The sequence below is a fragment of the Sinohyriopsis cumingii genome, chromosome 18 (assembly GCF_028554795.1).
Source record: "Sinohyriopsis cumingii isolate HCF-2022 chromosome 18, ASM2855479v2, whole genome shotgun sequence".
Lineage (NCBI taxonomy): Eukaryota > Metazoa > Mollusca > Bivalvia > Unionida > Unionidae > Sinohyriopsis > Sinohyriopsis cumingii.
In genome coordinates, this window is record NC_142978.1 from 99,374,688 (window position 1) to 99,400,246 (window position 25,559).

The following is a 25,559-nucleotide window of genomic DNA, read 5'->3' on the forward strand; positions in this document are numbered from 1 at the left end:
ATAACAAGAATTAGAATATGCTGCAGTTGCAGCCATATACACATGTTGTGGCAGCCATATTAGCCATCAGATCTCCAAGATCTTAATTTAAGACCAACAAGGCATCATATTAAGTCTTTGGTGAAAACTCCATATCAATATGACTTTCCATTCAGGACTAGTAGCAATAAATAAAAAAATCACAATAGCTGCTTTGGTGGCCATAATGAATATAATATAAGTACCATTTTAATTTATGACCAACATTTAAGAAGTCTTTTTGTGGGAACTCCATGCTGATATGACCATTCATGCAGAAAAAGTAGTGACACGATTTACAACATGGCAACTGTGATGGTCATAATGAATACCTGAGTAACACCATTTTAATTTATGACCAACTAGAACAGGTGAGTCCAAATTTGTGTGGCTATTTGCTGAAGGTCACTGGTCACATGAGCAAGAACAGTTCCTTATCAATAATTATGCATGTTAAAATGCACATTTTCAGAAGGCTGCAGGCCGTAAAGTGAAAGGACTGGACATCAAACACCTAAATTAGACCGTGGGATTAACATGTGCACAGTCAGCCAATGAGAAAGCTTGCCAGTAGGTTATGACCAAGGAGATGTCAGTGAAATCAAAATGTTCATATGACTATCAATTTAGAAGTTACAATAACAAGATTTTCAAGATGGCCACTGTGGTGGCCATTTCAACTTCCAAGTGAAGTCTATTTTATCTAGGACCAGCTAGACTTCATTAGACGTTTTCTGGTGGAAACCCAATATCAATGTGCTTTTCTGTTCAAAAGGAACAGTGAGAAAAAAAACTTTCAATATGACTGCCATCATGGCCATATTGGACATCCGTACCATCTAGACCTCTAGAAGCCTTTTAGTTAAGGTCTTTATGTATCATAAGAAGCAACATAAAGATTTTCAAGCTGACTGCTGTAGTGGTTTTACTGAATGTCTGACCACACCATTTTCATTTAAGGATCAACCAGACTTTGGGATTAATTTATGTGTTAAGTTTCAAGGCAATCCTATAAGTAGTTTAGGAGATGTATTGATAACAAAACTTGTACTAAGAGAGGGGTGACAGATATCAGGCAACAGGCCATCCCATAAGCTCTTCTAGTCTGTGACCAATAGAGCTAAGCGCATGAATGTGAGAATAGCCAACTTTTAACATAGGAAATAACTAAAGGAATCAAGTGACATTTACCTCCCCTTGCATAATGTGGTGGGGTTTACACCATCCACTATTGCTTTTGCTGTCCAGTGCATCCAAGTTAGATACATAAAGTGTACAATGTGTAATTATAATGGCCAGTCATATGGTATAAATTTATGTGTACAATGTGCGTGTTTTTAACAAAGCTTTAACAATTTTTCAGTCATATTGCTACAATGTCCACAGTGTGGCAGTTTATAGTGCTGACTTTAAATAAGGTCATTATTATTATTATTATTATTATTATTTAACATATCAATTACCCAGGGCATCAATTTATCCTTGAATCTATCATTATGCCTCTAATGGAAATGAAAACCTAATTTATGCTGGGTGTTTAAATTCATCACTTAAAGCAACCAAAAAATTGTTAGAATTTAGTATCCCACAAAATAAAAGTAATGTCATATTGTATTTCAGTAAACAGAATCTCAACTTCGTCTTCCTTTCACATGCAATTTATAAGAATACAAGTGTCATTAACTGCAATCTGTTCAAAGACTATAACATTATTCAACTTCTGTCGTAAGAAATTTCATAATGATTGAAGAGCATGTAGAATTGTCACTACCGGTATATCAGTACATGTGTAAAACAACTCAGCAGTATTTACTGCAGAACACAAACAAGTTAACAAAAGAAAACCTGTATTTCATCCAATTTTTATGTATAACTTTCAGTTAACCCATGACCTCAATTAAGATTATAAAGTAATATTTGCCACAACCCCATTACATTTTTAACTGAGAATGAAATTATTTAAATTATATTTTGAACCAAGTGTGATTATTACAGCTTAAAAGAACAATTTATAAATCATCAATTTGCAAGTAAAATTTTACATCAGTCTTGAAACTCACCCATTGTAAACATAACAATTCCTGCAAGGAGGTAAAACATCCTCTTAGTGTGAAATGTAGCTGCTACAAACAATCCCAGGATTCCACATATGGAAGCAATCATGGTCAATATGAAGCTGATGATGCTGAAAACCAGGCAAACTGTAACCCAGTCTGGAAATAAACAAAACCAGGAGTACAGATTTTGGAAACTGCAATAGTTTTTCTATTGGCAAATCATAGATTTCCCTATAGCGATAATGAAACTATAAGCATTTCATACTTCATGTTAGGTCAGTTGTTGTTGTTGTAAGGTTTAATGCCATTTTTCAGCACAAGATAGGCTATACATGGCAGCCAGTATAATTGGTGGAGGAAGAACTCTGGAAAACCCCGGGAAGAACCACATACCCATGAGAAGCTACTGGCAGGCTTTCTCACGTACCCATGCTAGCCGAACCTGAGACTCGAACTCACGCAGACAGAGGTGAGATGGCAGTGATCCATACCAGTGAGCGCTTTAGACCACTCAGCCACTCGGGGCCCCCCATGTTAGGTCAGACTTGCTCTGAAAAATATAAGAAAAATGGATCTGTTAACCAGTCTGGATATTAAGCATGAATTGGTACAGAATGCCTCAAGTGCAATTTTTCATTGTCTGGCTTGGGGTTTTTGTACACCATACTGACGTCTGAAATTTCCCTAAACTGTCCCTTTTGTGACCCAGATTTTCTGCAGACATGACACATTGTTTGAACCCAAAAGGGCCAATCCATTACTCCCATACTTCTTTAACCTGGCAACCTCTAGCAAGTAGCAAATTGTTTGGTCCAACAAGATCTGATCATCAGACTTTTATTGTAAAAAAAAAGTTCAAATTTCCAAATGCAAAGGATTAATTGAAAATAAAATAATTTAAAAATGACAACATTTTTAATAAAATGATGTTATTGCTTTTTTTCACCATCGATTTTCCCAACAACATGGATTATAAAACACAAATCGAAACCATTGGTACTGGGTCTGTTATACATGTATATACAGTAAATCATAATATCTGAACCACATTTTCACAAATTTACTGTATTTTTAATGCACAAAATTTGTATACATATCCTGGAATAAATGCTTTTTCTTTATTGCAAAATAGTGTTTGCAGTAAAAAGTATTTTTGCAAACAGTATGTCCTATCTAAATTTGCAGATATTTTAATGCATTACGAACTGTATATTGGACAGTGTAAAATTTTAATGCATTTCAAACTGTATATTGGACAGTACAATTTTAATGCATTACAAATTGTATATTGGACTGTATAATTTTAATGCATTACAAATTGTATATTGGATATGATAATACTTTAATGCATTAATTTAATGCATTACAAATTGTATACTGGACACTGTAAAATTTTAAACCATTGCAAATTGTATATTGGACAGTATAAACTTTTAATGCATTACAAATTGTATACTGGACAGTAAAATGTTACTGCATTACAAATTTTTATATTGGACAGTGTAAACTTAATGCATTACAAATTGTATATTGGACAGTGTAAACTTGATTCAAGGAATTATATTACATACACAATATATACTGTAAGTAACAAGTGGCCCATGAACTTCATTCATTTAAAAAGGTAACTAACTTTTTAAGCATCATAATTTCTAAAGCAGAGACTACTAACAAAGATAATGCATTTAACATTGATTATCAGTCACAAGAGGAGGCCCAAGTGAGCCTTATATCACTCACCTGTCATACGTAATAGTCAACATGAGCAGATGTATAGTTTTCTAAGAACAAATCATAAGTAAACCAGTCTCAACTTTCTTTTATATTGATTTGATCTATTTTACATCTCCCAGAAATAATGTTATGTTAATTTGACCTATTTTACATCTCCCAGACATAATGATATGTTAATTTGACCTATTTTACATCTCCCAGACATAATGCTATGTTAATTTGACCTATTTTACAATATTCTGATGAATCATAATAAACCAAACAAATCAAACCAATAGCTTCAAGAGTGGTATCAAGCTCAGCCAATCAGATGCAAGATGACGTCAATTATATGCAATGGTCCTGCTTACTTTCAAAACTGCCCAAGATCTTGATGACATAAGGTATATTCCACTTCAATCAAAATCAGCTTGCAGAGTTGTAAAAAACTCATCAAGTCACATGCAAAATCATCCCATGGATCTCACTTGTTACTGAACTGTCCAAGATATTCATGACAGATGCATATCTTCCCAGTTTGATCACACATATGGCTTCTCAAATGAAAATAAGTTCAATCAATAAGATTCAAGACTACATAATTATTATGTGTGTATGTGTGTGGTTGTTGTAGGGTTTAATGCCATTTTTCAGCAAAGATAGACTATACATGGCAGCCAGTATAAATGGTGGAGGAAGAACCCTGGAAAACCCTGAGAAGAACCACAGACCCACGAGAAGCTACTGGCAAGCTTACTCATGTACCCACGTTTGTTGAGCCTGATATTCTAACCCACGCAGACAGAGGTGAGATGGCAATGGAGAGCACTTTACACCACTTGATCTAATATCACCTTTCATAGGGGTAACCAAACTCAGCCAATCAGATGCAATATCACCTTTCAGAGGGGTAACCAAACCCAGCTAATCAGCTGCAATATCATCTTTCAGATGGGTAATCAAACTCAGCCAATCAGATGCCATAACACCTCATTATTATGTGTATATCTTGTTCATTATTGAACTCATCTGAGATCTTAATGACACAAGCATAATTCAAGTATATTTCAAGATGGATCAAAATGGAATGAGAAAGCAAATTTTAAAGAAAATTATGTTTCTCAGAGAATACTTACCCAATCACATTACATTAGGAATATTGGCCTGCTACCTCGTGAATTGAGCCCTACTAAAAGCAAAAATCGCTGTTGAAATTTTTAGATAAACAAAAGGCAGTAACTCTTGCCAATTACCTCCCCTTGAAACCACCAGGTGTCGCCAGTTTTTAGCTGAGTGAGACATTAATGTGGATGCTCACATTGCGGGGTGGTTGGAAGAGTTTTTAAGTAATGTGATTGGGTAAGTATTTTCAAAGAAACAATTTACTTTTAAAATGTTCTGTCTCCTTCGAATACCGTACATTACCCAATCACATTACATTAGGAGAAAATAGGAGGGGGGATGCTGAGCATACAGCCTCTACCTCGGGTATCCTTCTGGAGATGAGTTGCTGGATTCCCCATTTGAAAAATAACCTGTTCACCTAATGAACTAAGCAACACAGCCAGAGATCCCTTGATCTGGGACATCTTATATATATATATATATATATATATATATATATATATATATATATATATATATATATATATATATATATATATATATATCTGTAAAACCCATAATAATGTGATGCCCAAAGAATAACATCGTGATGTAAGCCAGATCATGTTTAAAAAAAATTCTAAAAACTTCCCCATAGAAAATGTGCATTGAAATTTCAATGTCATTAGTTTTAACTAACCTCCTGATCATATATTGCTTGTTTTGTTCATCAGGTTTCATCAGACATCAAACAGACTTCAGTTCTGAATTGTACACATGCCAATATGGTTGAAATGGTGCACGGTGATGACGTAAATATACCTATTGACAATTCAAGTTAACAATTTAAAATTTGAAAAAGAACAAGAGAAACTGGCGGTCTGACAAGTCAATGATTGGTGTAGCACATGTAGCAGAATGTAAATTCTCCAAATGTAACATTCGTATGCCAGGTGTCAGTCAAAGACAATAAACATGTTATATTATCAGTTGACAAATATAATTTGTGATAGACCAGAAACAGTTGCTTGTCTCCAATAAGTTTGTTTGATGTTACGATGGAGTTTGAAATCATTGGTATCAATGACATTAATTTGTTGCAAGCAGCACATCAAACAAAATTCGGCTCATTATTGGATTTGAAGAGCTTTTCAGTCAACTGACAACGAGATCAAACTCACACATTTGAACGGTTTTATAATTCTTGGAGAATGTCAAACTAGCAACATGTTGCTTCTTCCAAACATTAAACAGTACTGACTGTATTCAAAAAACTTTTTAACTTGTCTGAATTTGATAGCTAAATTTACTTTCATTAACAAATATAATACTGCAATATGATTTAGAAAAATTCGGAAGTAAAGGCAACATTAAATGCAGTGCTGGGATTCTTCTGCTAGGGATACAAATAAAGGGCTTTTCCGAGAGCATGTATTTAGGGTGTTGTTGTTGTTGTTGTTGTTGTAGTAGGGTTTAATGCCATTTTTCAGCACATATTAGGCTATACATGGCGGCCAGTATTAATGGTGGAGGAAGAACCCAGGAAAAGCCCGGAAAGAACCACCAACCCACGAGAAGCTACTGGCATGCTTTCTCACATACCCACACTGGCTGAATCCGAGACTTGAACCCACCCAGACAGAGGTATTTAGGGTGTTAAAAAGAGAGGTCACCTTAAATTTTAAAATATGGGAGCCATACTGCCATCACGTTATAAGCAGAATTGTTATAACAAATTGTGTTATAACAGTTTAACATTATATATATATATATATATATATATATATATATATATATATATATATATATATATATTGGTATGAGTCTATGCTCTTAAAATAAATAACAGAAAAGAGTGAAGACAACAAGCTTTGTCAAATTTAACAAATAATTTATTATCCTAGAGTACAAAGTGAAAAATGAGAAAAAAAGAACTTGGGGTATTGTGAATTAAATCCAAATTGTAATCCAAGAATTAAAAACACAAGTCCTAGTAATAAAAAGTCCTGAATGAAACTGAGTTCAAGTCCCAATGAGATCCAAAATTGAAGGCAATGGTGTGTTTGTTATGGTCAGCAAAGTGCTGATGTGTCAACAGACTCATGTTGAATCACAGGAATAATATTTGAGGTTTTAATTAAGTATAAATTCCAATGAATGTCCTTATCCAAGAATTTTGTCAGAGCACTAATGTATTTCCAGAGAAAATGATCACTTGAATTCAATAATTTGAAGAAAATAAAATTCAGCCCAAACTGGTCACAACATTATACAGCTTAAAGTGCTTGATGTTAAAGCATGACTGGTAAATTCCTTACAGTCCCAAGATAATATAGTTCTCTGCTTGACCTCAGGTCACAATAAGCATTTTCTAAAAACAACCATTACCTAATGGTAAATAACCTTCTAGAATGATCTTAATGAGCCTCGTTTATTTACAACACAATAACCTATTAAATTCACATGGGGATATCCAAAAACCCTGACCCTGATCAACATATTTACCACTTCTTGTTTACCTCAATAATAATTTGGTTAATAAGCTCATACACACTGAGTATAATGAAGCTATTTTTATCAGGTCAAGCAGAAATGAACTAAATGCTGGACAAGGTCAAGTCCAGCAAACAATGTCACATTACAATATCATGAAATGAAAAAATTTTAAAACTTACAATTAAATTAAATACACATAACTGTATATATAAAATTCAACTTAATTTAGATAACCTAATTCAAATCCTTATTAAATCGCCAACCTTTGTGTCAACTATCCAAGAAATACCTCTGCGTATTGCATTTTTCAATGCCCAATCAGGAGGACCACTGGAAAAGCGCACGGAAATAGTTAATTTTATCAACAATCAGAATATCGACGTCATTTTCCTGACAGAAACATAGCTAAAAACATCAGGCGATGAGCCCAAGTGTGCGGATCTAACACCCAATGGTTACTCCATCAAGTCATTCCCCCACCACTCTCATGGAGGTGGAATTGCTGTCATCACAAAGAACTCCATGATCAAAAGTCTTAACCACACCACAACTTTCAATTTCTACCACGCATCGTTTGACTAGTCCAACCCACACTTATACTGGAACAAAGGTCAGTCTATATTTTCTGCCTATACCACCCTCCTCCTAGTAGAAAAAAAAAGCTGACTGAATCTCTCTTTTTGGAACAGTTTCTGAATCTCCTTGAGTATGGAAATTCCATAGGTGGCAACCTGATTATTCTTGGAAATTTCAACTTTCACTTTGACTGTCCCCGAAACCCAAACACATCAAAACTCCAAGATTCCATTAATGTTTTCAACCTCAAACAGTCAGTTAACCAACTCAGCCATAAACATGGTCACATTTTAGACTGGATTCTTCATAGACCTGATGATAATATTCTACGTTCCTCCCTGGTATCCCACAAACTTGCATCATATCACCTCTGCATTATATGCCATCTTGACATATCTGTCCCTAACCCTCCACCTTTATCTGCTACTAAGAGAAACCACTATATGATAAATAGAACCAAACTAATGCATGACATCCAAGCAAGCCTAACAACTTGCCTATCTCCTACAGCAGAACAAATCGATAACTGCATGCATTCATTGCTCAACAAACATGCCCGAGCCACCAAGTGCAGAGTATCAATTCAAAAGTGTTCTCCATGGTATAGCAGTGTTAGGGACCAGCTTCACACTGCTAGAAGAGACCGCCGTAAAGCTGAGAGGCTTTCCACCAGAATCACTATTCATAAGCAAATCTATGAAGCTGCTAAGAAGAACGTCACAAACATAGTCCATGCAGCAAAATCAGCCCACTACAGCACTAAAGTTCCAGCTGCAAAGAGCTCTTCGAGATTACTAACAAGCTAAAGTCAAAGAACAAATGTACATCACTTCCAACTACCTTCTCTCTAGTCGACCTTCCAGACCTGTTTACAAATTTCTTCTGTGACAAAGTACAAACCATTAGAGACAAGCTTGACAACACAATTTCAACTGACTTGTCGTCACCATACAGTTGGGATACAGAATTTCAGCAGCAACCATTAGCAGCATTTGAACCTGCCTCTATGGATTTAGTATGTACAATCATGATGAGAGTGCAGCAAATTCATGTGAACTTGATCCAATTCCAACATCACTGCTGCTTGAGTTCTTAGATCCAGTATTGCCTTCACTAACTGATGTTATTAATACCTTTCTCTCATCTGGGGAATTCCCATCATTTTTCAAAACTGCAACTGTAAAGCCTAAGCTGAAGAAATCAACACTAGACCATAATAATTTAAAGAACTACCACCCAGTTTCTAATCACCCATTCATATAAAAAATCTTATAAAAGGTTGTTCTATCCCAATTTGTATCTCATCTGAATTCAAACAGTCTTTTTAGCAATGTACAATCTGCATATCGCCCTTGCCACAGTACTGAAACTACTCTTCTAAAAGTAGTTAATGACATTCTCTCTGCTTTGGATAGTGGAAAGATTACAGTCCTCACCCTCCTTCATGTGTCTGCAGCATTTGACACAATAGACCATGATATATTACTTCACCATCTCAAGCATGTATTTGGCATTCATGATACAGCGTTACTATGGTTCAAGTCGTACTTGGTCAACAGGACACAAATTGTGTCTGCAAATGGAATACACTCCAGCTGAGTGAATCTATGTTGTGGTGTTCCACAGGGGTCTGTTCTTGGACCTGTTCTCTTAATTCTATACACTCAGCCACTCTCAAGTGTCATAGATCATCATCCAGTGTCTCACCAATTGTACGCTGACGACACCCAAATATACAAATCGAGCCACCCAAATCAAGTTGATGTTACCATCCAAGGTGTAGATAGGTGCATTTCTGATGTGAAATCATGGATGACATGTAACAAGCTGCAGATGAATGATAATAAAACTGAGGCCATTCTGATCACAACAGAAAGACTTTCTCAGTCACATCCTTTACCTCAAACAATAAATATCAGTAACACCAACATTAAATTCACACAGTCAGTATGAAACCTAGGTTGATGCCACTAAAACACTTGTATGTACATTAGTACTTTCAAGACTGGACTACTGTAACTCAATTATGTCTGATTCATCTCAATATCTACTTCAGAAACTTCCAAAAAGTTCAAAACACAGCTGCTCTGATCATACTTAGAGTACCACGATCAGAGCACTCCTCCCCGCTGCTCTGTACCCTATACTGGCTACCCATTTGATCCAGAATCAAACACAAAATTTATTCTCTGTTCTACATTTCACTGACGGACTCCAGTCTAACATACCTATCTGACTTCACCCATGCGTACACACCAGCAAGATACTTACGCTCATCTTCTGACAATCATATACTCACTATTCCCACTATGAAAACGAAGTCATATGGACAATGTTCTTTTGCAAACCAGGTCCCAGCAACGTGGAATGAATAGTCCACTGAACTAAGACACAAAGTCACAGTGAACCCATTCAAGAGTGTTCTTAAAACTCGCTTATTTCGACTGCATGAACAAACTTAAAGACCTAATAATGTTCCCTACCTTAAATATTTACAGCATCATTTTGTTTTCTAATTTCATGGTGTTTGTTTTCTGTAATAATATCATTATATTGTTTTTTTATGTTATAGGTGCTGTCTAATGTTGTAAAGCGCTTAGAGCTTCTAAAGATTAGGTGCTATACAAAGTCCTCATTTTATATATATATATATATATATATATATATATATATATATATATATATATATATATATATATATATATATATATATTTCACTGGCAAATCCAGCGAAGCTAATGGGCTGTGTTGATTGGTCTAGTTGCGTCTGGATCCAATGTTTGTCTCTGCAACACTAAATCTCTGAGGTAAAAACTCCAGACTGTGCATGCTAGCCAACAGCATCTTTAATGTCTTGGATCGAAACAATGCATTCAAAAGCGAGGGTCACAGAAATGGCTCTAATCCATGAGCTGTAATCCTCATGAGGTGACTCTGATCGAGATATCTCAGAGTATGCCAAACATTCAACCACAAAGCCAGGGCTTTCTGACCTTGACCGAGAAGAAGTGATATTTGCACATGGCATGACTTGTCTCTGTGTCTCAAGTAGTGCTTGAGGGTACAGATGTGATGCTACTCTGATCTGCTATACCAAGCAGCCAGGAATAAAGGGCATGAAGCATAATATCTTGAGTCTTGTCTTACAGAGATTGCTTGAAGCTTCTGAGTAGTAAGCCACACGAGAAAAGACATTGTTCATGCCATGACGTGTCTCTGTGCATCTCAAGTAGTGCTTGAGAGTGTAGACAGGATCTTGCATGGCTGCCTCTCAAGACTTGCCTATGGAAAAGAGAGGACAAATGACGACTTGTCAGTTACCTATTGACTGAGTTAAGCAAGTTAGAACCCAAGACAAATTCCATTTTTGAAACAAAGTTATGGATTTTGGTTGCTGGAGATCAAATAGTCTTACAGATCTGAGAGATCTTTATCATGCCCAATGTCACATGATGTCGGAATGTGTCCGAGATCATTGATCCCCTATGAAGCGATCAGAATCTTGTATGGACCTGGCTATGGAACAAAGCAAACTGGGACGCTGGTTGACTACAAACAGATGGTAATCTGTTCTGGGCTATGAATCCCCATGTTATCTTAAGAACCACTGAACCCTCCGATCTGAACTGAAGAGAATTCCAGTGAACATAAAGGGGGATGTAGCCAAGATAACTCTGCATGCAGAAGCAAAAGCTATCACTAAACATGGTCTGTATGATAGTGACTTTAGCAATGTGTAGGCTAGAAGTTCTAAGGGGTTTTAATCTAGCCATGTTAAAAAAGAAAACAAATTGGATCTCTTTGGAGACCTTTAAGGGATATTGGTCAAGGAGACAAATATTGTCTAAAAGATGCAATAGGTCTCTATCCCACACAAACATGTTGCCATGATGCCAGAATTTATCCAATATTGTAGGGCAGTAGCCTTTGGTAATGACTGGGGTTTCTCCTCCAAGAACAGAGCCAGAGGAAGTCGGCCAGTTGAGGGATAGAGGCATGAAGATGGGCGACATAGATGGCTACTCTTGAGATTTTCTCCACAAATGAAGGTTTGAACTGTCTGACTCACAAGACTGTACTGTTAAAAGATGAGCACATAGAAGAAGAGGGCAGTCAATTCAGGTTGGACTGAATCTTCTTGTGTGTATTATCACTGGGAAAAATAGATAAGTGATACAGGGCTCTCATTCCACCTTGGAGTAGGGTAGAACTTACCATGCATTTCTTTAATATAGTGTCCAGGTATGCTGCCATTGATGTAGATGACAATGCCTGAGATGGGAAGACAGCAGAATCCCTAGTGTGAGTGAAAGCCTAGGGGTTGAAAGGGGCCAAAGGATAGAATGGTTGAGTTGATAATGGTGTGGTGGTAAACGTGAAAACTAGCAACATACAGGGTGGATAGGGACATGGAAGTATACATCTGTCAGATCAAGGCAAAGGGCATACTCACCCTGTCTGATGGGAGGCAGAATGACATTGCCTTCTCCATCTTGAATATTGTGAGGAGACTCCAGTCGATGATGAGCCTCCATCTGCTGTTTGCATGCATTGGGGAATGTGTCCTTAGCACAAGCTCAAGTGCCTTTTATGAGCAACCATATCCTCTGTTATCGAAAGGAATCCATCTCCCAATCTGAAATCTTACGGTGTATCATGTGGAGGGGCAAGGGGATTGTTGATGAACAAAACCCAAAGCCGTTCCAACTGACCTGGATCCAGACCTGCCAACCCTGATGAGTCCGTCTCAGTAAAACAGTTGATTTTTTCCGTAAGACTGACCAGTTTTTAGTAAAGTGTAACAAAATATCATAAACTTTCCAGCACTGCCTACATCACTGTCTTTTCCCACACTGTTATCATCACCCCACTGCTGGCCATTCTAGCAATGCCAGTATCTCTGGCCTTTCCCATACTGTCAGCATCGCTGCACTACCAACCTTTCTAGCACTGTCACTGCATATACGTAGATCCAGCATTCACATGTATCGGCTGCTCCAAAGCTGTGGCTGAACAGAAAGATTTCTTACTGAAATCGCCAGCAAAATAATATGTTGCTGACTGCACAGCTAAATGGATGGATCTATCACTAAGATCGCTGTAAGCATAGTGTAGTTGGCCAATTCCAGCCCAGAGGTCTCCTTGCTAGGATGGCTGGACTGCTAACAATGTCAAGGCAACTGTCGGTGTCAGCTGGACAGCTGGTGTCGGTGCAGAATTATTATTTTTATTATCTGGGTCCAGCTGATTAATCATAAAATCCATGCACCCTGACTTACTGGCCAAAGGCCATGCTCTGACATGTGGAGGCTAACCCCATCTGGGTAGCCTAAAAATGAGGAATATTCCACTAATGCTTTGCTATGATTGCTGTACCGATTGACACATCTTATCCAGCAACAGATGGTCCCCTCCTTTATCCTCTCCATCTCCTGGCGTAATGGTATGTGTTGGTTCCATGCGACGAACATTAGCCGGAGGGTTGGGGGTTCCAGTGACCCCCACAAGGCTTGCCACTGAGGCTGATTTGGGGTGGAGACTAAGGATGTCAAAGGTATCCTGCCCTGCCCTTGACCTTCTCTTTCCCCTCTGCTGCTTTCTGAAGCACAGAAGTGCATGTGTTTTACGACTAAACACTGCATATTTAGCTCCTTCCCTTCAAAGCCAAACAGGGTGATCTTTATGTACATGTATGTCATATGTGTAATAAGCATTCCTCCTGTAACAACACAAGATGAGAGAAAACAATGCACAGATTAGCAAATTAGTATGTGACTAACTAGCTAATAGTATAAATCATCTAACCCGGACTACATATCATAGATGCTGTATATCAGAAACAATGTATACATAACATAACATAAAGCAGGAGTCATGACGTACGTGCATGCTTTGAAACTGCATATAGATCAATTAAATAAATATTCGGCAGAAATGACACAAAAGACACAAACTAAAGCAGAATCTAGTAAAGGGTTGAAATTACTAGGTCACTAATACACTGCCATAATGAACTGACCTGTGAACATGTTATATCATAAACGTTACGTCCTATAAAAAGCTAAAGCACAATGCATAGTTAATTGTGAAGGGACAATCCATACATACTATAAACTGAACCAGAGTCATGGTAGGCTACCATTCTCTGATACAAGAAACACAACTAAGTAAAAACTAGTAATATGTTGAAATTACTAGGTCACTGAAACGAAACACTGTCATGACCACATATTATAGACACTGCGTAACAGAAACCATGTATACATAACATAAACAAATCAAGAGTCATGGTAAATTTCCATGCTCTGAAGTGGCCTGTTGAACGTTTAATTGAGATATGCTAGAACAACACAAGACACATAAACTAAAGCAGAAACTAGAAATGTGAAAAATAACTTCGTCGCTAAAAACACTGTCATAACTAACAGTTAGGTGATGTGTCATTTTTATCAGAAACCGATGTCCCTGTTTAAAACTTATGCTGCATGCTTGGTTAATAATAATTCTATCAAAATAGTATGAAATACGAATAAATTAAGCATAATTATTAAACAGCACTTCAGAATTTGCTATTAAGAGCTCCGTAGCAGATGAAGCAAGCGAATAAAGTCAAATGTATACTAACCTGTAATGACCTTGTGCAAGGTCAACAATAGCATGTTGGGACAGTAATCCTACAAGACGAAGCCCCGACAAGTGACAAATCTCTCAAAATATTGGCAAAAATTGTAAAATAACGCATACAACCTGCAGTAGATCGATGAATCCGCATTATAAATGCAAAATGAATATTGGATGGGTCCACAAGAACATGAAAAAGGGCTGGATTGTCAGAGACTTTTGCACTGTGTGTGTCTCAGGACACAGTGAAGCTAAAACTTGCCAACACTGGTGGTATCAAGGGAGGCAATGGGCAAGAGTTACTGCCATTTGTCTTTCTAAAAATAGACAAAAAGATGATTTTTGTCTTTTAGTAGGGCTGGATTCGCGAGGTAGCAGGCTAATATTCCTAACATAATGTGATTGGGGAATGTATTTGAAGGAGAAATATGGCTTGCAGTGGTACAAAGCTCACCAACCTCATTAGTAAGTAAACATATCCTTCATTGTTAAACCTCTCCAAGATCCTTATGATATAAGCCTATATTGCAAGGCTAAACAAAATCAGATCAGAATTATGGCTTTGTGTTAATAAGCTCAGCCAATCAGATACTTCATGATGTTCACTCAGTACTCAACTTGTTTGAATGCTTCATGACATTCACTCATTACTCAAATTGTCTTAATACTTCATGATATTCACTCATTACTCAGCTTGCCTGAATACTTCATGACATTCACTCATTACTCAGCTTGTCTGAATACTTCAAGACATTCACTCATTACTCAGCTTGTCTGAATACTTCATGACATTCACTCATTACTCAACTTGTCTGAATCCTTCATGACATTCACTCATTACTCAGCTTGTCTGAATCCTTCATGACATTTACTCATTACTCAACTTGTCTGAATGCATCATGACATTCACTCATTATTCAACTTGTCTGAATGCTTCATGACATTCACTCATTACTCAACTTGTCTGAATGCATCATGACATTCACTCATTATTCAACTTGTCTGAATGCTTCATGACATTCACTCATTACTCAACTTGTCTGAATTATTCATGACATTCACTCATTATTCAACTTGTCTGAATGCTTCATGACATTCACTCATTACTCAACTGGGGCCCCGAGTAGTCTAAAGCGCTCTCCGTTATGGATCACTGCCATCTCACCTCTGTCTGTGTGGGTTCGAGTCTCGGATTCAGCCAATGTGGGTATGTGAGAAAACTTGCCAGTATTTGCTCGTGGGTCGGTGGTTCTTTCCAGGGTTTTCCTGGGTTCTTCCTCCATCATTAATACTGGCTGCCATGTATAGCCTATCGTGTGCTGAAAAATGGCGTTAAACCCTACAACAACAACAACAACATTACTCAGCTTGTCTGAATGCTTCATGACATTCACTCATTACTCAACTTGTCTGAATCCTTCATGACATTCACTCATTACTCAACTTGTCTGAATCCTTCATGACAATCACTCATTACTCAACTTGTCTGAATGCTTCATGACATTCACTCATTACTCAGCTTGTCTTAATGCTTCACGATGTATTCCAAGTTTGACCAAAACAGGATTGGAAATATGGTACACAGAAGAGTGGTAACAAGATTAACCCATCAGGTGTAAGATCAACTCCTTAGTAGGCATGGATTATGTTCATTAAGATTAACCCATCTGGTGTAAGGTCAACTCCCTAGTAGGCATGGATTATGTTCATTAAGATTAACCCATCCAGTGTAAGATGAACTCCCTAGTAGGCATGGATTATGTTCATTAAGATTAACCCATCTGGTGTGAGATGAACTCCCTAGTATGCATGGATTATGTTCATTAAGATTAACCCATCTGGTGTGAGATGAACTCCCTAGTATGCATGGATTATGTTCATTAAGATTAACCCATCTGGTGTAAGGTCAACTCCCTAGTATGCATGGATTATGTTCATTAAGATTAACCCATCTGGTGTAAGGGAGACATTTTAGTAGGCATGGATTAAGCTTATCTGAGAATTTCATAGCTGTCATATTCACAGAGTGATTGGGGCTTTTGTAAACTCAAAAAGTGTGTTTTGAGGTCCCACTGGGGGCCAATGCTTATGACCTATAAAAAAAAAAGAATGTCCAGTGGAGAATCAGTTATCTTTTCCAATAAGTCTATATAAAATTACTGAAAATTCAAATTTGGTAAAAAGAAAATAAGATGTTTTCTTTGAATACACTTACAAACCAAAAGCAGATGGTAGATTTAGAAGTGTCCACTATCATCACACACACATGCACTCTGGTGAAAAAATCAATGTTTATTTGACCATCCATTCAACTGTGTACTTTCAAATGGAGAAAAAGATAGCCATGACCCTTTTTTTCCTTTCTTTTGACTCAGAAGATAGAACCATAAGGCTCAAACTCAGCCAAGATCTATATCTTCATCATCCCCAGCACAGATATGACTCAGACTGGGGATTTCAAATGGAACAGGAGCAAAGGCAGCCATTTCATAACCAGAAACCCGGTCTGACAAAGAAAAGAAACTATGAAGCAGCACTGTTTTGTGTCATTCATGCACTCTAGAAGAGCTAGGAAAATAATCTGCATTTCTAGATTGTTGACCACAGGCCCTGCAGGACTATGCCTCTGGCTACAGTCTAGCCCATGAAACCCTTTGGCTGGTCATTTAGAAGTCAATAAGACTTGTTCCAAGATCATGAATCATTTTAATGTCCAAATTTTAAAAGTGATGTTTGACTATCCGGCCGATTTTGTCCCACTTATCAAAATGGTGGGAAAACCCGAAGAGAAGATATCTAAGGCTCACCTGCAACCTATTTCTGCATTTGTTAAACCATTTAGCAGAATAATGGTAGACTGTGTTGGTTCCGTACCAAAGACCAAGTCAGGCAACCAATACATGTTGACCATAATCTGTGCATCTACAAGTTTTCCAGAGGCAATTGCTTTGAGGAATATTAGAACCAAAAGTATAGTAAAGCTTGGATCAAGATTTTTTTTAACACTCTTTGGTCTTCTTAAATTTATCCAACCTGATCAAGAGTCAAATTTTATGTCTGGAATTTTCCAGCAAGTTATGCATGAATTAGGCATCCAACAGCTGAAATCCTCTGCCTATCACCCTGAAAGCCAATGGGTTTTAGAGAGATTTCATCAAACTTAAAGGAATATGATTCTGTCACATTGCTTTGATACTGGAAAGGGTTGGGAAGAAGGTGTTCATTTACTGTTGTTTGCTGTTAGGGAGTCAATTCAATAATCATTACATTTTAGTCCTTTTTGAACTGTTTTTGGACATACTGTCCATGGACTGTTTAAGTTATTAAAAGAAGAACTACTTTCAACAGAGATTAATCCTCTTGATCATGATTTCAACTAGAAGCTGTCAAGGGCTTGTGAAGTAGCAGGAACTAATGTTCACTCTACTCACTCAAAAATGAAATTAAGGTATTAACAAAAATACTAAGGAAAGGAGCTTTCAGCCCGGTGATAGAGTATTGGATGTCTTCCTCAACATCAAAATCCTCTTCAGGTTAAACATTGTGTGGTCTTTATAAAACTGAAAGTAAAGTAAGTGACATAAATTATATCATGGGAGGTCAAAACAGAAACAACTTTACCATATAAATATGCTAAAGGAGTATTTTGATAGAGACAGAGATAGCCCAGCTAATCAAGCAGGAATGTGTGTGTGTGTGTTCCCGTACGAAATTTTCCTCATGGAATGGATATGGAATCCATACGTACTTTTACAGAAATATCCATATGGACATTTCTATTCTATAGTTGAAGCACTCTTATGGATTTCAGTGTATCCATATGGAAATGTTATGGACTCCATATGTACTTGGATTTTTAACGAAGCTTTAACAATTTTTCAGTCATATCATATTGATGTCTGCAGTGTAGCAGTTTATAATGATGTCTAACACTGCATACATGTAGCATCATGTCCCATCCAGTCACAATATCCTGGTACCAGGCAGACCAGTCCTAACACTAACCTCTTAATGCTGAGTGCCAAGTGAGGTAGCTGCTAATACCATTTGGTATGACTTGGCTGGAATTTGAACTCACAACCTCCCACATCTGAGGCAGATGATCCAACCACTTAGGCCACCAGAGGGATTTCAATCAGGAATTTTTAAAAAAATAAATTCAATATTTGCTTGAGAATGAATTGATTGAACCAAGTAAAAGTGACTACAGTTCACCATATACTCTTGTACCGAAATCAGATAATACATTCCATATGTGTACCAACTATATAAAAGTGAACACTATCACTAAAACAGATTCATTTCAAATATCAAAAATTGAAGACTGCATTGAAAAATTGGAAATGCAAAATAGGTCACCAAGTTTAACCTTTTGACAGAATTCTGGCACATACCACTCACTGGAGAGAGCAAAATAAATTTTGGCAGTTGCTACTCCAGATGGACTTTATTAATATGAAGTGATGCCATTTGGCATGAAAATTCTGTCAACATTCCAGCATTTAATGAATAATATAACATTTGGGCTAGATAACTGTGACACTTACACCGATGGCCTCTCCTACAATGATAACCTAATAGATCAATGGAAAACCATTTGAAAATTCTTTTATGAACTCAGTGATGCAAATTGGATAATTTAAGTAAAAGTGAGTTCTGCTGTGTTTGTATTACATATTTGGGACAAGTTGTGAAACACAGTCAAGTTTAAACATAAGGAAGTTAAGTTCAAGGCTATCTCTGAACTGTTAGGGGCAACTGACGTGATTTTTGGGCATAGCATGTCATTATCAGAAATTCTGCTCAAAATGTTCATAATTGGTCAATGCCTGAACAATTTGTTGAGTAAGAGATGCAATTTTCATTGGTCTGATGAATGTCAGAAAGCTTTTCATGAATTAAAGACCAAACTTGAAAGTGATCCAGTTCTTTCAGTTCCAGATTTCTGTCAGTCACTTAAAATGATTGTTGGTGCAAGTGATGTAGGGGTTCATGGAGCACATGTATTGATTTAAGAAGACAAAAATGGTGTGGATCATCCAGTGCGCTATGTTTTGAGAAAAAAATTTAACAAATGCCCAAGAAATTATTCACTATTGGGAAGGAATGTTTGGCTTTGATATTGGTCTGAAACACCTTGATGTGTATATTAGGCAAAACCACATTACATTCAATAACAGAATGAAAAACAAAAATCAAAGATTGATGAAGTGAAGTTTGATGTTTGCCAAGAGCAAGTTTGATTTTGCAATGAATACAACAATGACATTAGCCACAGTAAGAGAAAAGATAATCTGATTGCAAAAGCTCTTTTATGTGTATTGAAATATATTGCTTTATTCATTATATTATTTGTGTTATTCATAAGACATCTTCATAGGTTATTTTAATTATTATTGTATTCTATGTGTATTTGCCTAGTATATAGAACAAATCTTTCATCTTTATGAGAGGAGGTGTTATGTATATATATATATATCTATATTGTGTGTTTATCTTTTGTCCATGATTGTAGATCGTAATGATCATTTGTAAACATATAACAATGCTAATTTTTTCCATGATGTCAATTATATTTTAAGATAATGATCATTTGTGTGTGTGTGTGTGTGTGATTAGGATTTTTAATGTAGCTTTAACAATTTTTCAGTCATATCACTACGATGTCTGCAGTGTGGCATTTTATAGTGATGTCTAGCACTGGGACATCGTGCCACAGGCATGTAGCATGATATCCCACCCAGTCACATTATCCTGATACCAAGCCTACCAGTTCTAACACTAACCTCTTAATGCTGAGCACCTAGTGAGGTAGCTGTTAGTACCATTTTTGCAAGTCTTTGGTATAAATTGGTCGGGGTTTGAACCCACGACCTCTCTCGTCCAAGGCAGATACTCTAACCACTAGGCCACCGAAGTGGTCATGATCATTTGTAAGCTATAAATATGTTGTTTGCCTCGGTATGAGTTTTAGACTCAGCCTTGACTATGACCTTAGAAGGTTCTAGAAAATAACAGATGACAGATTTGTATTGCGATATAAGTCAGGTGAGGATGTATTTTGACATAGGTCAAGCAGGCATGTATTGCAAAGTTGTTGTTGTTGTTGTTGTAGGGTTTAATGCCATTTTTCAGCACATGATAGGCTATACATGGCAGCCAGTATTAATGGTGGAGGAAGAACCTGGGAAAACCCCGGAAAGAACCACTAACCCACGAGAAGCTACTGGCAAGCTTTTTCACATACCCACATTGGCTGAATCCGAGGCTCGAACCCATGCAGACAGAGGTGAGATGGCAGTGATCCATAAGAAAGAGCGCTTTAGACAAGTGAGCACAAGGATATGTGTCTTACAACCAGTCTAGATTAATACAAATCAGTTGATTTGGAAAAGATACAGTTTTGCTATTATAACTACCTGACTCCATACATACTGTGTGTCCATCTTCAAATTCATTACATATTATCCAGAGTCCCCAATTCCAGGTTGTATCTCCATGATTATGGAATTTTACATCTACCCACTCAGGTCCAGCAATGGATATGATAATCCAGATACCAGCTATCACAGCCAACACCTCTGCAATCACCTAAAAAAATAACAGACAGTCCGCATATAAAAATTAGACAAGACAACTCCCCCTTTATAACACTGTTTATTGATACCAAGAAAGTGACAGGAGTTACAAGTGAGAAGCCTTATACTGAGGGAAGTTATAACATGGATGTATCATAATGATGATGTGCATAAGAGCACATTACAGCCTACTAAATAATCTAAATTAATAGTTAAAAAAATTCTAATTTGCCAACTTCAAATAGTTTGCAAATTAATGACAATACAGAATTCAAATAGTTTATTAGGTTTCGTGATAGGTGTGAAATGACATGCCTGAGCCATGTACTGATGACAAACAACCAATGAAATGATACATAGTGGAATATCACTATACATATCACTATGAGTGGAATATCACTATACATATCACTATGAGTGGAATATCACTATACATATCACTATGAGTGGAATATCACTATACGTATCACTATGAGTGGAATATCACTATACGTATCACTATGAGTGGAATATCACTATACATATCACTATGAGTGGAATATCACTATACATATCACTATGAGTGGAATATCACTATACATATCACTATGAGTGGAATATCACTATACATATCACTATGAGTGGAATATCATTATACATATCACTATACGTATCAAATTGAGTGGAATATCTCAATGCATTTGTTTGATCATGTGAATGTATATGTTGAATGGTATTTTCACACAATGTATCTGTAGTGATTCCTTTTATTAACCTGTTTATGTCTTAAATATATATATTTTTTCAAAATCAAAAGTCACAACTAAGTGTTGTGATTGTAACCAAATACAAAATAAAAAGGACATTCATGTATTTCTGTCTCCTTATTTAAAATAAAAAGGACATTCATGTATTTCTGTCTCCTTAGTTAAAATAAAAAGGACATTCATGTATTTCTGTCTCCTTAGTTAAAATAAAAAGGAGATGTTACAAGTTTGTGTCTGAATCATCATACAATAACAAAATGCAACATAATACCATATTACAAAGTACATATAACACAAAAATATCATGGACACCTTAAATTATTGGGATTAGAAAATCATAAAATGAATACTTTTCTAAGCTATGTACTTTCCTATTTTGTTCAAGTCAAGAAAGAACATCTCAGCAAAAACAAAACATAAATTTCAATGAAACAAAAACCAAATATTTTCACATAAATTGTTATGTCTGTAATGAATTAAAAAACTGAATTAAGAAAAGTTCATAACAAATGATGATGATGTCCTCGTCAATTTAAATGCAAATTAATGAATCTTCTTAAGTCACAAACTCAGTATACTAAAACTTGCTCACACATGTTACAAGAAGAAGAAGAAGAAGAAAAAGAAAAAGAAGAAGAAGAAAAAGGAGTAATAGTAGCGAAGAAAAAAAAAAGAACAGCTTTATTTAACAAGGTTGACATATTTAGTGGTATGGAACTAATCCCCCTTTAGACCCTCTATTATATGCAAATTTACAATGTACATAGTTGCACACAAATCGTTGTTTTATATATAAAAAAAATTAATAATACGCTACATATGGACATAATAAAATAGGCTACATCTATGTACATATATGTATATGGACATAATAAACAACACATTTTGTGACAACATACTACAACAAGCCACATTGTGTATATATATATACAACACAAAAATAGTTGCACAACAGAGTAAACTGTTTTGAGAATTTATACCTCTAAATCCCTATGAGATGTGGGGCCTTCTGTAACAAGAAAATGATTGGCCCTTTCCCTAAATGCAGCCATGGGCCATGGTCATATGGTAATGAGGTCATTGCTGTTGACCATGACCTACATTCTCTTACAAAGTTGGGTCAAAAAGAGGGAGGAATGGACCTTCTTTCCCCTAATGCTCTAGGCAGGTGGAAGAGTCACCCTCTTCCACCTGCTATGTCAACTACTAAGGACAGTCTGTCTATAACAATCTGCATAGACCAAGATCTGCCATCGCATTATGTGCCAGCAGATCTGGGTCTATGCAAGTTGTTAGGAGTAGTCAGTACAACAAATAACTGAGTCGACTTACAAGTGAATATATATGGTACCTACCTAGTCTACAAAATATCACCCCTTCCCGACTGTTAGGCAAATCGTGACCTATGGTAGCTCAGTTAATACAGTATCGGGTTTAGTTGCCACTATGTCTCTATGACAACGGCATTTAGCTCCCATTTCCTTTACATGATATAGCCAATAATGTGTTTAAATGACATTAAAACAATATTTAAAAAAGCAAAGCTTATGCAAGCCAGGTTTCCAGTGCACTGTAAGATCAGAAGATGAATTTGTTTTGTGTGCTGGGCATGCAATTATTGTACATTTAGCTTCAACTTGTTCTAAGCACAGCTAGGCTGCCAGCCCTTGTGTAAATTCACCATATCTGTGAAGCCCCCACACACTGCACTTAAGACATTACTTTGTACAGAAATCATGCACATCTTGAATTACCTCACAAATTCTTTAAAAAAAGTCTGTCATGTTTTTTTTAACCTAATGAATTTATGGTTGCTTAACACTATCTCATTGATAAATTTCCACTTTTGTGCAATGGAATTATGAAATAACAGACTGACAAAGACATGCCCACCCACCCCCATGATCTCACTCCTGACACCTTAGGACCCATCATCTTCACTAGCCAATGTTCTGATATGATAATCATATCTACACCTTGGCAGATAAAACAGATTTACTGCTGCTAAGTCATAGTGACATCTATTGGATTTCATGAGTTGCCTCCCTTAGTATGTAATTCCAACTAAACAATAGGGTGGAGCATTGCATATCAAAAGGGAATGGGAGATATCTGGCTGGAACCTTATTTGCATATCAAAATGGAATGGGGGATATCGGGCTGGAAATTTATCTTCATATTAAAACGGAATGGGGGATATCAGGCTGGAAATTTATTTGCATATTAAAAGGGAAAGGGGGATATTGGGCTGGAAATTTATTTGCATATTAAAAGGGAATGGGGGATATCGGGCTGGACATTTATTTTCATATTAAAAAGGGAATGGGGGATATCGGGCTGCTCTACAGCGCTTCCATTCCCTCAGTTATATACTGTACCTGGTTGAACAGACCTACTCGCATTTCTTCAAAGGTAAATATGAGTGACATCCCTTTATATTACATCAGAAGTCAATGGGGTAAAAATATCTATCTAAAGTGTTAACTCAGATTCATCAAAACAAATTAATGAAGCACAAAAAAATGCAATAATGTGATCTCAAATTAAAACAGATATAACACATTTATATGACATGTCCAAAATAAGCACTATTTCTGTGGCATGTAATTGTCAAATGTCCTTCTAAACAGAGACCATTTGACCTTTAACTTTTGGGTTCTTCAATGCAAAATAATGAAACATTGTAATGACAGGCAAAGTGTCTACTGATCTATATGAATAATATAAAAACAGCTGACATGGATATATAAATCATAGCTACAGGTTAATTATTGCCAGATGTGTGTGTCTGTCTGTGTGTGTGTCTGTCTGTCTGTGTATGTAACTCTGTACATGTAATCATACCAGTAGTATGTGAATGTGAGTTTATGCATGTACTCTGATACTTGAATCAAGAACTTTGTGTTAATACATTTTTCTGATCAACATCAATGTCAATTACATTTTTTAAAAACCTTTAATCAGTCTACTTGTTTAAATCTCTATTAAATCATTTTACAAACAAAATTTAAAAATTAAATTCAAATTTAAAACAATATGTTAACCTAAAAACATAACTCTTCATGTTTGATACCAAGTTGCCAACATATATTCCCATACATGGTTGATACCAAGTTGCCAACATACATTCCCATACACGTTTTATGCCAAGTTGCCAACATACATTCCCAAACACGTTTTATCCCAAGTTGCCAACATGCATTCCCATACACGTTGTATACGAAGTTGTTAACATTTAATTCGGACATGTTTGATAATAAGTTGCTAACATTACATTCCCACACGTTTGATACCAAGCTGCCAGCATACAACACCACATGTTTGATACACGATTGCCTAAATCCATTCCCATAATGTTTCATACTCAGATGACAAGATACAAATGAATTATTCCATATACCTTCCATTATTTCAGTGTTTGTATTGTTTGGTTCTAATGGGGCAAATAAAGTTCAGGTCATTGTATCAGTGATGGCATGTTGACACTCCACCATCTGTCGCCTGTGGAATCGGGGTCACGTTGACCCTCGTATATGTCTTAACTCCGCACGAGATTCGTGCATGACAGAATTGCACTATACAATTAGGCATCAACTTCACGTATTTCGATTTTTTTATATATAAAAGTACCGAAACGTTATAGACGTAAC

The 25,559-nt window shown here is 36.5% G+C and overlaps 1 protein-coding gene across 1 annotated transcript in view; it reads right to left on the reverse strand.

The window, feature by feature from the left end:
- LOC149777578 (transmembrane protein 47-like) overlaps positions 1-25,559 on the reverse strand; it is a 36,637-nt gene that overhangs the window by 10,685 nt on the left and 393 nt on the right. Inside the window, exons 2-3 of the mRNA XM_089942197.1 lie at positions 21,005-21,176; positions 2,079-2,231 (exon numbers count right to left, since the gene is read on the reverse strand). Coding sequence (XP_089798323.1) covers positions 2,079-2,231; positions 21,005-21,176 — 325 coding nt within the window. The remainder of the gene's footprint in view (positions 1-2,078; positions 2,232-21,004; positions 21,177-25,559) is intronic.